General features: G+C 40.6%; 1 protein-coding gene across 6 annotated transcripts in view; it reads left to right on the top strand.

Annotated features, from left to right (window-relative positions):
* Window positions 1-16,549, top strand: part of YTHDC1 (YTH N6-methyladenosine RNA binding protein C1) — a 67,096-nt gene extending 50,547 nt beyond the window's left edge. For all 6 annotated transcript variants that reach the window (XM_089679573.1, XM_089679571.1, XM_089679575.1 and 3 more), the window contains 6 exons: window positions 1,501-1,583; window positions 6,446-6,482; window positions 6,588-6,627; window positions 12,238-12,300; window positions 14,003-14,137; window positions 15,474-16,549. In XM_089679573.1, coding sequence (XP_089535699.1) covers window positions 1,501-1,583; window positions 6,446-6,482; window positions 6,588-6,627; window positions 12,238-12,300; window positions 14,003-14,137; window positions 15,474-15,680 — 565 coding nt within the window. In that variant the 3' untranslated portion in view covers window positions 15,681-16,549. The remainder of the gene's footprint in view (window positions 1-1,500; window positions 1,584-6,445; window positions 6,483-6,587; window positions 6,628-12,237; window positions 12,301-14,002; window positions 14,138-15,473) is intronic.
* Window positions 16,550-16,990: the final 441 nt, after the last annotated feature.

The following is a 16,990-nucleotide window of genomic DNA, read 5'->3' as shown; positions in this document are numbered from 1 at the left end:
ATAAACTCAGAGGTGATCAAATACCACTAAAAAGCTCTATTTGTGGGTGGGGGGATGACATAAATTTCATTTATGTACAGCATTGCATGACCGTGCAATTGTCAGGTAACCTCTTGCTGGCTGCACTGCGGCCGGCCAGTTCTGGGTGGACGTCATATGACGTCCTCCCAGAACGCGCTCTCCTGCACGCCCCCTGGAGCGCGCACCCGGTGATCTCCGTGATCGTTGTGTCCTATGGACTCGGCAGATCACGTGATATGGTAGAAGGCCAATCACAGCAGCCTTTTACCATGTGATCAGCCGTGTCCAATGACACACTGATCACCGGGAAATGCAATTGACGGTTATCGGCTGCACTTTCCTCGCGCTGTCATAGTGTGAGGAAAGTACTGCCGAGAACTGGCAGTTGTCAGAGTAGGGATCGGCACCAATCATTAGGGCACTGATGATCAGTGCCCTAATGATCGGTGCACATCAGTGCCAGCTCAATAGTGCTGCCTATCAGTGCCGCTTTTCCATGCCACCTCATAAGTGCTGACTATCAGTGCAGCCTCAACAATTCTCATCAGTGAAGGAGAAAAATGACAAGTTTGCAAAATGTTATAATAGAAACAAAGAAACATTTTTTTTTTTTTTTCAAAATTTTTTTTGTTCTGTTTACTCACCACTGGGTGTTTTTTATTTTTTGCGCTATAAATACCACCAAAAAAAGCTCTATTTGTGAGAAAAAAAATTATAAAAATGTAATTTGAGTACAGTGTTGCATGATCGTGCAATTGTCATTCAAAGTGCGACAGCGCTGAAAGCTGAAAATTGGCCTGGTACTGAAGGGGGTATAAGTGCCCGGTAGGCAAATGGTTAAAGAAACGCAGCGGTGTATCACAATAAATGGCCTGGTCATGAAGAGGGTAAATTTTCCGGAGGGTAGGTGGTTCATTACTGGATTCATTGGATTTTTTTTTTCTCAATCCAGAGTAATTCTCCCTAATGGAGGTACAGACAGGTTTTTATTGACAGGGAGGAGTTCTAATCCTTCCTTACTGCATTACAAACCAAAAACAAATCATTTTGGATACATTTTAAGGGGATGATGCTACAGGGCCATGTGGTAAGCTGACCATCTGCTTATTTAAGAACTTTGTATTGATATCGGTAACATTGGCTTTTCTTTAGCCACATACAGTTAGCTTTACTTTGTGGCTCAAATGCATTAAATACCTACATTGCTGATGGGGTGTGAAGAGGCAGCTGGTGTTTTACATTATATAAGACAAGTTATCAAAATAATTACTGCAGGGTGTATTGTACAGCTTTGTGTATGAGCATGTGTGGTTTTGGTTGGGTTAAGTTATGTCCAGTAGCCCCACTTTGAACCTACAACAGCAGGCCTGTTTGTGTTTGGCTTTATGATGATGGTACTACAGACTGGCTTTGTTCAGGTATGTACATACACAAATGTCAACAAGTTTTCTGTTTAATTCTAACATTTAATTTGTATAGGCGTCGACCAGAAGAATATGATATTCATAACAACCGAAAGAAACCAAGAATTGACTATCCACCAGAGTTTCACCAGAGACCAGGTTAATATATTTTGCTAATAAAACCTTTTTGTTTTGCTGTTCTATAAGGGATTCTATAATAAAGGTTAGTGCTATAAAGTTCATATGATTACACACTTCAATTGGGCTGATAGGGATAGTGCAGAAAATAAAAGTACAGATATTCCTGTAATCCGGATCCAACTCAACACTGTAGTTCCACAAGGTAAGGCCTAATCTTTTATGCAAAGATGGCAGTAGAACAAATGGTGGACAAGAATTGGTTACTGATATACATGTTTTCCATGTGGCAGTGTGTCCAGTTTCTGTTTTAATATGTTCTTTTGTGTTAATTGAATCATCAATGAAAATTCCATTTCCAGGAATCAGGCCTGATGCTGGTGTAAAATTAGAATCAATTTTAATGGTTTACCAAAATGGTTACATTCAAGGCACTGTCATAAAAGACTGCTACAGTTTCTTGTGCTCTCAAGTGAACTGTCAAGCCATCAGATGGCTGGTGTCGTAACTGATCACATGCAGCTGCAGATCAGACTAAGATAATGCTTATGTAGGCTAGGAGGGTTTTGTTCCATTTTCATTTATTTTTATACAAATGTGTGTGTGTGTATAGATTATATATAGATTAAATAAGATTATGTAAAATATATAATCTATCTTACAAAAAAAACTTTTTTTTATTTTAACACTGAGTGCACAGCCGGTGCATAAAACTGCTCATCTGCCTGTGTTCCCCCTGGTTGCCCATGTGACACAGGCCTAATATCTATGGTCCGCTTGGTAGCTTAGGCGTAACTGCTTCAGGAGCTCTTTATTAAGACAATAGGATCAAAGATGGCCGTTGACTAAAGGAACCAATTTAAAACCAAATCGATTTGATTAACTACAGTTTATTTTTTTCATTTTCCCTTTAGTCACTGTTAAATTGTCAAATAGAGATAAGCATTGTGCAACAATAAGGCAAAAACAATCTTGTGTAACGGCACAAGTTCCCCCCCCGAGTCTCATTTTTGGTAGGTTTTAATTTACAATGCATTTATGTAAACGCATGTTTGTTGCTGAGATTGAAGGAATTTTCAAGAATTGTCCTACTTTTGTGATCTGCATCAGCTCAAAGTAAACTAATTTTAATACTTTTAGCTATTTTTTCTGCAGTTTACCTTTAGTTAGACAATTAAGTCCTGATAAATCACTTCAGCCTGGCCCCTTTTTGAAGGTATAGCTACTGTATGAAAAACATTAAAAATAAGTGCCTATACTGTTTAAATTCCAGTAATGCATTATGGTCTGCATAGCCTTGGTTGTCCTGTATTCTTAGCACTGTGCCTAAAATCAATGAGTCACTGGAAGCCGACCAGCTGGTATCTTCAAGCTTTACTACTGCTGTTAATATAAAGGAAGCAACAGGAATAACTCAAGACTGCGTGGGAACACAGATTAGGAAAGGAGAGAAGAAAATCTGGAGAGGTGACCCTACAAATTCTGCTGCCAGGGAGACACAAGAGTTAAACTTATAAGAATATACTGTCTCATACTGTCTCATCTCCCTGATATTCTCTCATTTTCCTTGGTATCCGCATCTGTGAACCTAGGCACTGTCAGCCTTCTCCTCTAGCTGAGCCAAGACCAAATCAAAGCTGGAAATGTGCGCATTTTAACCACTTGCCAACCGCGCTAAAGCCGAATGATGGCTAAAGCTCGGTTGTCCAGTTCTGGGACGGCATCATATGATGCCGATCTCCATGATCACTGTGTCCCACGTGATGTGGCAAAAAGGCCAGTGATACAGTAGATCACCTTGTAAATGCAGTTGTCAGTTATTGGCTGCACTTTCCTCACGTTGTCATAGCGTGAGGAAAGTACTGCAGATAACAAGCAATTGTCATGGGACAGTTCTGCACTGATCATCAGGACACTGATCTGTGCCCAGATGATCAGTGCCTAGCAGTGCCGCCCATCATTGATCATTATTGTTGCATATCAGTGCAGCATCATTGTTACATATCTGTGCTGCCTATCCATGCCACCTTATCAGTTCTGCCTCATTAACTTCACATCAGTGAAGGAGGAAAATTACCTGTTTGCAAAATTTTATAATGGAAACAAACTTTTTTTTTTTAAATGTTTTGTTTATAGCGCAAAAAAAAAAACCACCCAGCGGCAAGTAAATACCACCAAAAGAAAGCTATATTTGTGTGAAAAAAAGATACAAATTTCATATGGGTACAGTGTTGCATGACTGCGCAATTGTCTTTCAAAGTGCAAGAGTGCTGAAAGTGGAAAATTGGCCTAGGTAGTAAGGGGGTATAAGTACCCAGTAACCAAGTGGTTAATTGCAGAAAATTAGTTTTTTTTTCTCAATAAGGAAGTGCTCTGGACTTCAACAAAGTGGCTGCCTCCAGCAATAAGAAATGGCAGCAATGCTAGAGGCATATACATATAAAATGCAGCGCTGTAAAATGATCAAATCAGCACAATAATAGTCCTGAAAAGGTGCTCATTAATTCCCAGTGTCAATGGAAAGAATGCAAACTAACCAGAAGCGCATTTAAAGTACGCATGTGTGTAAGAAATCCTGGAGATTCCCCTCTCTCCCTCTGGTCAGAAAATGGATATGTGCTGAAATGGATAACGCTCACTTTCACTTGCCACCTGATTACATGTTTTTTTACTTGGGTTTTTTGAAATAAATTGAAGTAATATACTACACTATGAGTATCTCTCTGTGTCCTCTGTGAGGGGTCTCTCTCCCAATTTCACAGCCACAGAGTTATTTCAATCCCAGCCCTGGTTCCATTGAAGGGTAATATCCTATCCTGGGAGCTTCCTGGCCTGCAGGATTTTGCTTTTCCACAAGAGGGCGTTATCATCCATTTCAGCACATATCCATTTTCTGACCAGAGAGAGAAAGGGGAATCTCCAGGATTTCTTACACACATGTGTACTTTAAATGCGCTTCTGGTTAGTTTGCATTCTTTCCATTTACACTGGGAATTAATGAGCACCTTTTCAGGACTATTATTGTGTTGATTTGCATGATTTGATCATTTTACAGCGCTGCATTTTATATGTATATGTTTTATTGAGGATTTTTATATGCGTTTATCCTGGAAGTTCAGCTGCTGTTTCTTTGAGAGCGCTCACTGTGTGTCTTTTACCTATAATGCTAGAGGCAATTTACAGCACACATATTATTTTGGTAGCATAATTATTAATGTGGAAAGTACCTTGCTAAATAACATTTTGTTGTATCTAGTTTTTATCGGTAAAGTTCAGAAATTCAGGGTCAGCTACTAGCTCATCTGACCTTGCCCTGAAGCACCATACTGTGCCTCAATCTACACTGTACAGATTGAACTGTACCTCAAGGAAAAAAACAATTTAGATGGAGCAGAAAAGCATTAGGCCCTCTGTCAAATTTGTATTGTGGTCTATGTCCCCATTGTGAAGATGCACCCACTTTTTTACTCTGCTGGCCATTTTTGCAATAAAAATAAATGGAGTATATAAAAATTGAGTTGTCCCCAGAATAAGGGGGGAAATCTTCTATTGGGGATTCCTGTTCTGGAGACAACGGTCTAAAAAGAATTTTCACATTTTCTTTGTTTCCTTTTTGTAGATCTAATGCAGAGTATTAGGTGTAATGCATTTTGCATTGGTTGCATGAGGCAGCATCTGATTTGCCTCATGCAACTGTTAGGATTCCTCTACATGCAATTTAAATATTAAAGCAGCATTAGGCTCCATGTACACTGGAAAGTTTTTCTTTCTACTGGCAGAAGAAAAACTAAACGTGGCAAAAATATTCGGTACAAGTTGACGCATTTAGCGCTTGGACATTTATTAATTTCAGTGGCTAGAGTACTTGCCTTTGAAATAAATGCCCAAGCTCTAAACATGGTTAGCGCATAGGTGCGTTTATGCACTTTTTTTGGCCAAACGTTCCTCTCCTGTACGCAATTTCTTTGTGTTCAGGAGAGGGACGTTTAACTGACCCTAAATTTTGATAAAAGCCTATGTGTGCATGGACACACAGGCTTTTTTTGAGTTGAGTTCAGGGGCTTTGGTAAAAAAAAAAAAAAAAAAGTCCAGAAGTTCCTAAACTCACGTTTTTAGTAGCAGCCTAACCCAAATGGAAACATACATTATTTTGCAGCTTACCAATTCTTAGATGTCATGGCTGCATTAGTTTTATAATTTAGGCTTTCTTCTATTTTTCACCTGTGATCTGGCCAGTAGGTCTGTTTTTCAAAAGAACAAGCGCTCTTCCAAATGTATGAGTTACAGGAATGAGAGACACAATTTAACACTGACAGATGCTTACAATGATCATCTTTTCTTTTTGCTAAACCTTTACCCCAAAAGGAAAAATTGCTGTAACTTTCCTGTAAAGTGTGAGCTGGCATTTGGCTTCAGCTTGGTAGATGTTCTAGCAGATTTAAATACATGAACACTGTAGCACCTTCACGCCCACCCCCGATGACCATGCTGCTGTCCAAAGTGCACGTGTGCGCCTCCATCCAGAGTACGGGTGCTCTTAATACAGGTGGTATCTTACTAGCCAGATCACCGGGTGAAAACGGGAGAAAGCCTAGAAAAAGAAAACTAATGCAGACACCACATCTAATGATTAGTAGGCTGCAGTATATTACATACATTTTTGGTTTTGTGTTTAATACCACTTTAAGAGCAGTTGTGTGCACAGGCACAAAAATTCCAAATACATATGCTACTTTGCATTGCTACTTCTACACATTCTTGAATACCTCTTACAGTGCAGAATCAGGACAAAGATGAGAGGCAAAGACTTGATGTTAAAATGACAAGGATGAAATAATCACATGTGCCATCACTGTTAACGTTATGTCTTTTTGTTTAAACAGGATTTGTTAAGGATCCTCGTTTCCCCGAAGTAGACAGGTAGGCACTGTTTTTGTTTGTTTTTTGTTTTTTTCATTTTAAGTCTAATTAATTTTGAAAAATCTGGTCTATTTATGTATTTTTTTTTTTTTTTTGTCTTCACAGAAGATTTACAGGAGTTCGCAGGGATGTATTTTTAAACGGAGTAAGTTCAGTTAAATTGTGTGCCTTGTTAATCGCTTTTTTTTTTTTTTTTTGAGTCCTACCTAATTGTCTTTGAATACTCCATGTCTATATATAAATGTGATGGTATAGAAAAAACGTTCAAAGGTTAATGGCAAACTTGTCAAAGCAGTATTATCTCTGCATGCATTCAGGAATTACGATAATCTTTAGTAGTGTGTAACTAGCTGAATAGCTGCTGTAGACATCAGATACCCTTACAGTAAGGCACAGTTGATGCAGACAGTGTTTAGACCTCAGCATAGAAAGCAAGTTTAGAAGTCTTGCTATGCAGTCTTTCATCCAAAACATACGGTCATTCAACACATCTGTTGGCTCTCTGATGACTGAAGTGGTATGGTAGAGGCATATCATACTTCTAGGAAGCTCAAGGCAGTGGGTGGCAACTCAAGAGCTTTTCAGCCAGTGTAATTTTTTTCAGGGGGATTTACCAATTATTTCAAAGTGCTCTTACAGTGTTTGACAGTTGATTCCAAGAGCCGATTATCCAGTGGTTGGCAGTATTTTTTAGGTCCCTTTAGCCACTCTAGAATGTGGTTCCTTTTAGTAAATGCTAAATGTTTTTCTCACATTAAGGGGCATAGGATGAAGTATTCGGTACACTGGCTTATGTTGCCTACAGGAGATTATCAGCAAATCAAAGCTGTAAAGACAGGCCTGTATAACCCCTCCCAATCCAGCCTGCTTTATTTTTTTGCTAATGTCTAAAATTGAAGAGTCTTCACCATCTGAGAGGGGAAAAAACCTTTTCCCAAATGTTAACAAGATTCTTTTATCTGGCAAGTTTCTCCACAAAAGCCATCCTGGGGCTGCTGGAGAGCAGCAGTGCCAGCCTGTAATGTGTTGTTAGGAACTGGACTATGCTGAAGGTGCTCACCTAGGTACTAGTGTACAATGTGTGAGGCTGATGCAGAGTGTTTTACTGGTTCAGGGTGTGGTACACCTATCTGGTGGAATCCTGTCCCTTAAGACCTTTTTAGGATGTTATGCTAGCCAGTGGAACAAAGACTAACTGAGTGGAGTGGCTATTGCCTCTGAATTCCCATGTGTGCCTGTTGGGAACTGCAGGACCTTTTAAGGACCTTGGCTGTGGTGAGTAGGACTTTTGCCTTCATGTACAGGAAGCCTGCTGGTGCTTTCTTCTTGTTCCCCCTAAAGGGTTAAATTATTGGACTTGAGCTGCAGTGCTCTTTGTGACGGAACGCAGCGCCTGACCTCTACCCTTCTCACCAGCTCATGACTGAAGGACCAGCCGATCTCGCACTGCGCTGTCACATGCGTAACAATGCCACTCTCAGCTGCGCCCTGTACAAAGATTTTCCAGCTCGCAGGACTACAATCTATGGGCCAGCAGCCTGAGAGCGATTGTTACTGGGTCAGGTTAATTACGCAATTAACCCTTTACACTGCTGCTACCACCTTTTTACAGAGGAAACTCACAAATCCTAGCAGTAACACTATATTAGCATAAGCGTATGTAATACACACTGTCACCACAGACAAGTATGTTCAGAGGATTATTACACACAGTAGCACTCTTCAAGAGACAGGGATTCTTTAGATCAGTGTTTCTCAACCTTTTTTGTGCAAAGGCACACTTTTTTCATGAAAAAAATCACGAGGCACACCACCATTAGAAAATGTTAAAAAAATTTATTGAAACTTTTTGACTTGAGGGCCGCAATGGGTTCATATATTGGATTGTATAGTACCGTATTTTCCGGCGTATAAGACGACTGGGCGTATAAGACGACCCCCCTACTTTTCCTGTTAAAATATAGGGTTTGGGCTATACTCGCCGTATAAGACTACCCCCCTCTTCCAACCAATCACGGCAAGCAATGTACCAGTATTTTCTGTGCACACTGCATACAAAGCCTGCTTGGATTGGGTGGGTCAGCTCTCCCTGCCTGTCTCCAAGATACCATAAATTGCACAGAACTGCCACAGACATTATAATATTAATAATTAATTACCGTATCTCATAGAAGTTAAGGGGACAAGGTCGGATGCAGCAGTACCATACCGGTACTTCCGAGCTGACACTTCTGCACGTCTTCGGCAGCAGTAGACGATCACTGATCGCCATTCCTCGCAGAACTGCATGAGACGTCGGATGCAGCCGTTCAGTGCTCGATTGATCGTGACTGAAACTGTGACATGCGCAGAATCACTGTGTATCCCTTCTCTGCATATCACAGTTTCAGTCAAGCTCAATTGAGCACTGCTGCATCCGACGTCTCATGCAGTTCTGCGAGCTATGGTGATCCGCGATCGTCTACTGCTGCCGAAGACATGCGCAGTAGCGTCAACACGGAAGTACGGTAAGGTTTCAGCACAGCACCCGGCGTATAAGACGACCCCCGACTTTGTAGACGATTTCCAGGGGTTAAAATGTCGTCTTATACGCCGGAAAATACGGTAATATTCCCCCATAGTAAGCATAGTAATTCATCCCCCATATAGTAATTCATCCCCCATATAGTAATTCATCCCCCATATTAAGTCCCCAAGCCCCCCCTGTGTCAACTCACTTACCTTTGCTCCGCGCGTTCCTCTCGCCGTTCCGGTGTAGCGTGAAAATCTGTCTCCTATGAGGATCTGTCCCCCTCGACGTATCTGCGCATGTGCCAGTTTCAGGCATTAGCAGCCGATCGGCGATCTCCGGCACATGCGCAGATACGTCGAGGGGGACAGATCATCCTGACAGTATCACGCTCCGCGGGCCGGATTAAAAGGTCCTCCGGGCCGTAGTTTGCCCATTGCTGTTCTAATGATTGGTCTATTTGTGAGCCGAGGCCACATGTTACGGATGAAATTGCAATTTTTCCCACGGCACACCAGACAATATCTCACGGCACACTAGTGTGCCGCGGCACAGTGGTTGAAAAACGCTGCTTTAGATTGCATTAAAAGCTTTAGAGTCAGTTTCAACACTTTTCAAAATAGGAATTTATTACTAAAAAGGTCCAAATGATGCAGTTAAAATATTTACAGAAAAAGATGTTACAAAGATCTAAAGAGCAATAAAACAGAAATAAAAGAAAGGAGTTCTGAAGGCAGAATACTTGCAATGTCCTTGGTTTAAGCAGAGTCCAATTGTCCAAACGTAAAGATTGCCTTGGCTCTCGAGTCCGTTAGATGTTTCCTGATTGATGTTAAACGAGAGCTCCCTTCACCAGACCTATCAGTCTTTTTCTATGATATTAAAGGGGTGTCACCTGAGAACAAATGACCAATCATCCAGTTCGGGGATGGGTGCTAAGCGGTAACCAAGGTTATGACCAAGTCCCCACTGCAGTTTTATACTAATAATCATTTCCAGTATGTACAGGTGGTATTCTAGCAACTGGCAGATTAATCAGAATTATATTTGAAACCCAGGGATACCAAACACAGCATACCCTTGTCACCCAGGAGGGAAGAGACAGCGTCTCTCTCCTAGGTGCTAATATAGTCATGTAAGGTCTTGTTTGACTCACATTAAAATGATCTATCCAAATATATACCTAATATTAATGTGCCCAGTTCCTGCTTAACTTTATGAATTGTTACGTGTGGAATGGACTTTTTATGGCATGCTCTGTATTCCGAGAGCCCTAATGGCATAACAGGTCATGACTGACTGAGTTGTTTTACGGTCGGGCAGATGAAAGTGGTTTTCAAAGCAGACCTCCTGCACCAGACTATTTAGCAGTTTACAGCCCTGGAGCTTTATCTATCTGTTTTGTTTAAGATAAAAGGCCCTTTGGAAGTCCGTTCAACTTGAAGCTTTACATTCCATTTCAAGAGGGAGAGACTAAATGACTCAGGCCTAACAAGATTGCTGTCACATACAGCATCCATGTCTCTATTGCGCACAATCGTCCTACTTTTAGGTGTGTAGCATGAAGGGAAAGCTGCACCAGATATAAATTTAGTTTCTTGAACCGTACTGACTACAAATGTTCATTGCTCCTGCATTAATCCCCATCCTGATGGTCTTTCTGTGCATGCCAATGGACCTATGCAATGGATCTTACCAGTATTCCCATGGACCTTGCTTCCTTTCCACCATCTCCTCTTTGCATCGGCTCCATTGTCCTCTGCACATTACCTGGTCTCCCTAGCTGTTTGGAGAGGAGCAAAGGGGAATATTATAGATTGTCTCTTGAGCGACTACTCAAAAGTCTTCTGAGGTTGCTGAGATCACATCCAAGATGCCATAAATACATGTGTAATGTAGGAAGGGTTTATGTTTGAACGGGTCCTGTCACCAGACCATTTTAACAAAAAAAAAAAAAATAGCCCCTTCAGACACTGTTTTGATACAGATAATTGCTAGGGTTAGTCTAGAAAATATTTGGTTGAGGGCCCCCAGAGACATTAGAGGCATGCATTATGCTAGGAAAAAATAAAACCATTTTGAATCTCAAATAGATCTTTCATACTTTGACTCTTCTCTGTAGTCGAATTCTTTCACACATAGCATGTTTCTTCTGTTCTTCTGCAACAAAGAGCTGCCTGCTCTTTGTCAAGTTTAGTTCCACATGGCCTGCAGTGATTTTGTAGAAATGTTAGCGAGTGTTTGCCTTTAACAAGAATTACAGGGTGTCAACTGGATTATTGAAAAATCTGGAGACCAGTGAAAGAAACTTCTCTTTGCCATGTATGATGCTGATTGGTACTCCTGAATGTTAAAGCCCAACACTGAGAACATGGAAAAAAACCCTTACTGTGGAACCCTTCTCTCACTGCAAAGGTTAAATTGACACTAAACTATATTCTTATTTTCCCAAAATAATTTTTGTGCATCCACTACGTAATGGACCTGTAATCTATTTTTCATTAAATGTTTTTTTTTTTGCCTGCTTGCAAGATCATCAGTGAGCTCCCATACCTCTACTTTTCCTGCTTACATTTGTTTGTGTGGAATGAGCAGCACACAGTTGTGGTTATGTACATTGCTCAATGCACACTTTAAATCTCATAGTCCATGTTGGCAGTGAGAGTCTCACTATGGTCCTATATACAGTGAGACCATAGAGAACAAACCTAGCCACTCTCTAAAAAGTCTGATCTCTGCAGGAAAAAAGGAATTTGAATTTTTTTTTTTAGGGTAAGAATACTTTAAACTTTTTTTTTTTTTGTTTTTTTTTTAAATCTAGAGTCACTTTAAATTCTTGGTTAGCTTTAGGCGGTGGAGGGAGAAGCTGTATCCTGACACTCTGGGTTTGGGTGATCCCTCATCCTGTACAATTCAGGACCATTAGTCCTGCATTGCATGTGAGGGGATAATCGTGAGACAGCACCTGTGAGTGCCTTAGAGAGAAGGCTGTGGTGGACCTGGTGCACAGATAAAGGGAGCCTGCTAGAGTAAGGAATAAGATTTGTATTGCCTCTTATTCCTCCACCCATAGTCATAAATGAGCATTTAAGCCTTGCAGTGTGGAGGGTTTGTTCCCCCCTTATGTCTGCAGTTGGGCTTTAAATATTGTCAAAAGGATTATTAATTTTTATTTTTTGGGTGAAAGGCTTCATACGTTTAGTAGTGCGATTTTAATGTCTCTTGCTATGTGTTCACATTTTACAGTCCTACAACGATTATGTGAGAGAATTTCATAACATGGGACCACCTGCTCCATGGCAAGGAATGGTATGTACAGTTACTTGATATTTGAATAGTAAACACTTTTAACCGCTTTCCCGCCACCTGATAGCAGAAATACTGCTGCAGGGCTGTGCAAAATCACGTGTATATATAGGTGTTTTTGCATTTCCAGCTAGGGGGGCGCACGCACCGCCCTACCTTTGCTGCCATTGGTGGCTACAGCTGTTGATCACCGGTCCTAGCCAGAGATTCCCTGCTGGCAATCGTCAAGATAAAGTGACAGGGGAGAGAGCTGTGTGTAAACACAGGTCTCTCTCTCAGGCCAGCAGTAACATGCTGCTGTGTATTTCTCTGCCTAGAAGCCTGTTTCCCTAGTAAAGCACACACAGTTAACCATTTGGTCGCCCCAGATGTTAACCCCTTTCTGCCCGGTGTCATTAGTAAAGTATCAGTGCTTTTTATTTGCCACTGACACTAATGGTGATCAGTGCTGTTAGTTCCCCCCAGTGTCAGAATGCCCGCCGCAGTCCCGATATGTCGCTGATCGCAGTCATTACTAGCATAAAAAATAAATAAAATTCCAGTATGTATACTGCCATTTTGTAGACGCTATAACTTTAACGTAAACCAATTAATTTGTATATATTGTGGGGTTTTTTTGGGGTTTTTTTTTTTTTTTTTAGCAAAGACTTGTAGCAGAATACATTTTGGCCTGAATTTGACATTTTAAAATGTTTACTGGATATGTTATAGCAAAAATTGTCTTTTGTTCATAGCGCAAAAAATAAAAAACGTACAGGTGATCAAAAAGGACTGAAAGAAAGCTCTATTGGTGGGGTGGGGGGGGGGGGGAAGACATAAATTTCATTTATGTACAGTGTTGCATGATCACACAATTGTCATAGTAACGCAGCGCCGTATCGCAAAAAATGGCCTGGCCAGGAATGGGGGTAAATCCTCAGGAGGGCAAGTGGTCAATAGGGACACTTGCCAGAATCGCAAGCACTGCAGAGCAACTGTAGATCAATATGCCTAAAAATAAATTGTTTAAAGTTGATTTGGAAATAGATTTTATTCAGTTACACTTTATGCTGTATAGATACGTAAAATGAGAGGTTTACAAGGTGCCTAATCTAGTTGGGTAGGTAAAGTGTGTTATTACCCTTGTATTTAATGCTTCTATGGGAGTGCTGTGCATGGAATCGGGTTGACATCTTCTTATGTTCATGCCATATATATATAACTTGATATTTGCTTGTAATGTTTCTACAAACATCACTTTTAGCTCAGAAGCTACAAAGATGCTTTAGGTTAGTGCTTTAGAAACACTTGTTTCATTTATAAAGTAACTGATAGATTCATTTTTTATTTTTGTTCAGTCAGCAAGTTGACTGAAAAAAGGCTGGACTTTATGTGGGTAGGGGAATCCTCCCCACTGAGTTATTGTATTCTGACAGTGGGGAGACTTTACCTATATAAGAATACACTAATCAGCTATAGCCTACTTCACTGATTGAGCAGGGAAAATCCGGCAGGCTTGTTGTACAGAAGTCGATTGGTAGATCATTGCTGAACTGGCCATTCAGTCCATTCATGGCTGGTTTAACTCTGGAGATGTATGTTGCCAGCAGTGTGTTGTTTTTTTCTTTTTGTTTTTTTCTGTATGTCCTGTACCCAGTGTATTAATCAGCTTTTCATTGCTTTTTTTTTTTTTTTACTTGACTGTTTTTTTTTCCTTCCTCCTCAGCCTCCATACCCTGCAATGGAGCAGCCTCCTCACCACCCATATTATCAGCACCATGCTCCTCCTCCTCAGGCTCATCCACAGTTTTCAGGTCACCACCCAGGTCAACATGACACTCGATACCGGGACAAACGGGTTGTAAGTTATCAGTGTTAAGGTTAAAGACTTTTTTTTTTTTTTTTTTTTGAATTGCAGTACGAATGTTAGGGAACCTTTATTCTGCCCTCACTGTTACTGCTGACGTCCTTGGAAGAATATTAGTTGCCTGGCTATCTGTTGCTTTAGTACTTCAGTACCTCAGCAGCTGCAATATTTTGTTGCTACAGGTTTCTTGAAAAGGAAAATTTTCTTGCAGAATAGTACTCTCCACAGAGAGTTATGTGGCCTGTTAGTTAAAGGACAAGTACAGCCAAAGCTCTTTTGGCTGTACTTCTCATGTGGATCACAGGAATGCAGTTTGTTCTGCACTCCTGTGATCTGTTTTCAGCTGACAGTAGTCCGCTGTCGGCTGACGTCACTCAGCTGGTCCAGGCTGGGGAAAGATCCTGACTTTAAACAAGATGGCTACTACACCCAGAAGTATTCCCCACAAAGGTGGAATGACAGTGCTCCTGCTGAAAGTGTCTTCTTGACACTGAAGCAACTTGAAAAGAGTGAAGAGCTAGCAATTCATCCTTCTGAAGAATTACTCATAGTACAGTTAGAGGAGAAATTCCTACAAGCTTTAACCAGTGCTCTACTGGGCACTAATAGAAGTCACAAGACTGCTATATACTGCTGGTGAAAAAAAGGTATTTAGCAGTTTACATTTACTAAAATAATTGCACCGCCATGTTGTGTGAACTGTGGGAAACCAGATATAGTGAATTGCAGGGTCATGGGTTGAGTAACACTTTTAAAGTGGTTGTAAAGGCTCAAGGTTTTTTACCTTCATGCATTATATGCATGAAGGTTAAAAAACCTGTGTGCAGCAGCCCCCACTCAATCCAGCGATGACCACAAGAGCCTTGGTTCTCTGGGGACTCACTCCTGATTGGCTGAGGCAGCACCTGGAGCCACTGCTGTCACTCAAATTCAGTGAGCCAATCAGGAGAGGGGGGACGGGGGCAAGCAGCATCACTGTGTGTGAATGGATATGCAGAGCCATGGCTCAGGAGCGAGCCTGCTTGTGTGCCCCCAGAGCAAGGGGCCAGGAGCACCGGCGGGGACCCTAGAAGAGGAAGATCGGGGCTGCTCTGTGCAAAACCGCTACACAGAGCAGGTAATTGTAACTTTTTTTTTTTTTTTTTTTTAACCAACACAAGACTTTAATATCACTTTATTTCTGTAAAGTTTGTTTAAATTGGAGCATGGTGAAATGGTCAAAAGATTTGTTACTGCAGCACTGAGGTCAAACAACTTTTCCTGTCATGTTCTGTATTGTTGTACCACTCTATTGCGAGAATTAATTTTTCCACCTTTTAATCTTTATCAGCATGACTATGACATGAGGGTGGATGACTTTCTGAGACGTACTCAGGCTGTTGTCAGTGGCCGAAGAAGCCGTCCTAGAGAGCGGGAGCGAGAACGTGAACGAGAGAGGCCCAGGGACAACAGGAGAGACAGAGGACGTGAACGTGATAGAGACAGAGAACGAATGCGTGACAGAGATCGAGGAGACAGAGGCAGATACCGAAGATGATTTCAATGCGTTTATGTGCACATGGAATATTTGCTTTTTTCCTGGTCTCTTGTGTGTTTACAAAGTAGCAACATTTCTGTTAAAGCATTCTAATTTAAAGAGTTAATATTAGCAAGTTTTTTTGGCTTTAATCCTTTGTTTGTGCACGTACTGTATTAACTGGATTAAGCTTAATATGGCTGAGACAGTGCACATTGATATATTGGAGGGAGCCTTTTCAGAGGGAAAATTATACATACCTGTGTAAATGTTTCTGTATATTTTCTTAAAATTTCTTCTCTCCATATTCAGTGAACTGTGCATAAAAACCATAAACACTTTATTTAAAAAGTAATGAAAGATAATTGGCACATCAAGAACTACCGTTTAGTGTTTTTGTTTTATTTTCTTTTTTTTTTTTTTTGTACCTTCTGCATCCCCAACTTACCTACAGTTGATTCTGTGAAAACAATGCTGCTATAAAGTATGCAATTTTTTGAAGGCTAAACTAAATGAACATAATACAAGTGGATCTGATGTTTCCCACTCATTACAAGATTATGAAAGCAATACTTTTAACCATATTGCATTTTTAATAATTTTGTTCACTTGTTTTTGATTGGTGCTCCACTTTTCATGTCTGGTTTTCAGACTCTCTAATGCGGAGTAGAGACGGTCTGTGTGTTGGTTGTATGACCATGTTGGCTTTTCTCTCATTTTGTATTAAATTTATAACTTGTAACTTAATTTGTAACTGCAGTGGTTTCTTATGCCATTTGATAGAAGCTGGCTAATCTTTCTTTTGCTGCGCTGCATCTCTTATTTTGTGTAGTCTTATACCATAATGCATTATACTGTGCCATTTTTATAATAAAACCACTGTGGAAATACTTTGGATCTTTGGTCAAGTGGGTCCCTTGAGTCCTCATCTCTATTGCTCTTCTTTCTGTACTGTTGTAGTTAACGCTGAACACCAGGCAGTTCTAATACAGCTTTGTTTTCATTAATACATCACTTAAGTTTTTTATTTTATTTTTTTTTTTTTTTTTTTTTTAAATACAAGAAGTCGAACTATCTGAATTTGTCCTGCTTTCACCTCTGGCAATTCTATGTACAGCAGAGCAAAGATTGGGTGAGAAAAAAGAATTCCAAGGAACGGATAGACTAATTGCACAATAATAAAGCTCATTGGTCAGCTGTGTCTTTTTCACTGTCCACTGACAGGCTGTGGGAGGGGCAAGGTCTGTCAGTGCTAACTGTAGAAGAGAATAATCAGGTCTCTTGCTGTGCGACACAGGGCTGTGCTTTGTGGCAAAGCTGTGTAAATCTCA

The sequence above is a fragment of the Staurois parvus genome, unplaced genomic scaffold (genome assembly GCF_062004578.1).
Source record: "Staurois parvus isolate SC_StPar_1 unplaced genomic scaffold, SC_StPar_1.0 ptg000227l, whole genome shotgun sequence".
NCBI classification, from domain to species: Eukaryota; Metazoa; Chordata; class Amphibia; order Anura; family Ranidae; genus Staurois; species Staurois parvus.
The sequence above is the reverse complement of the archived record's forward strand: the minus strand, read 5'-3'. Positions and strand labels throughout refer to the sequence as shown.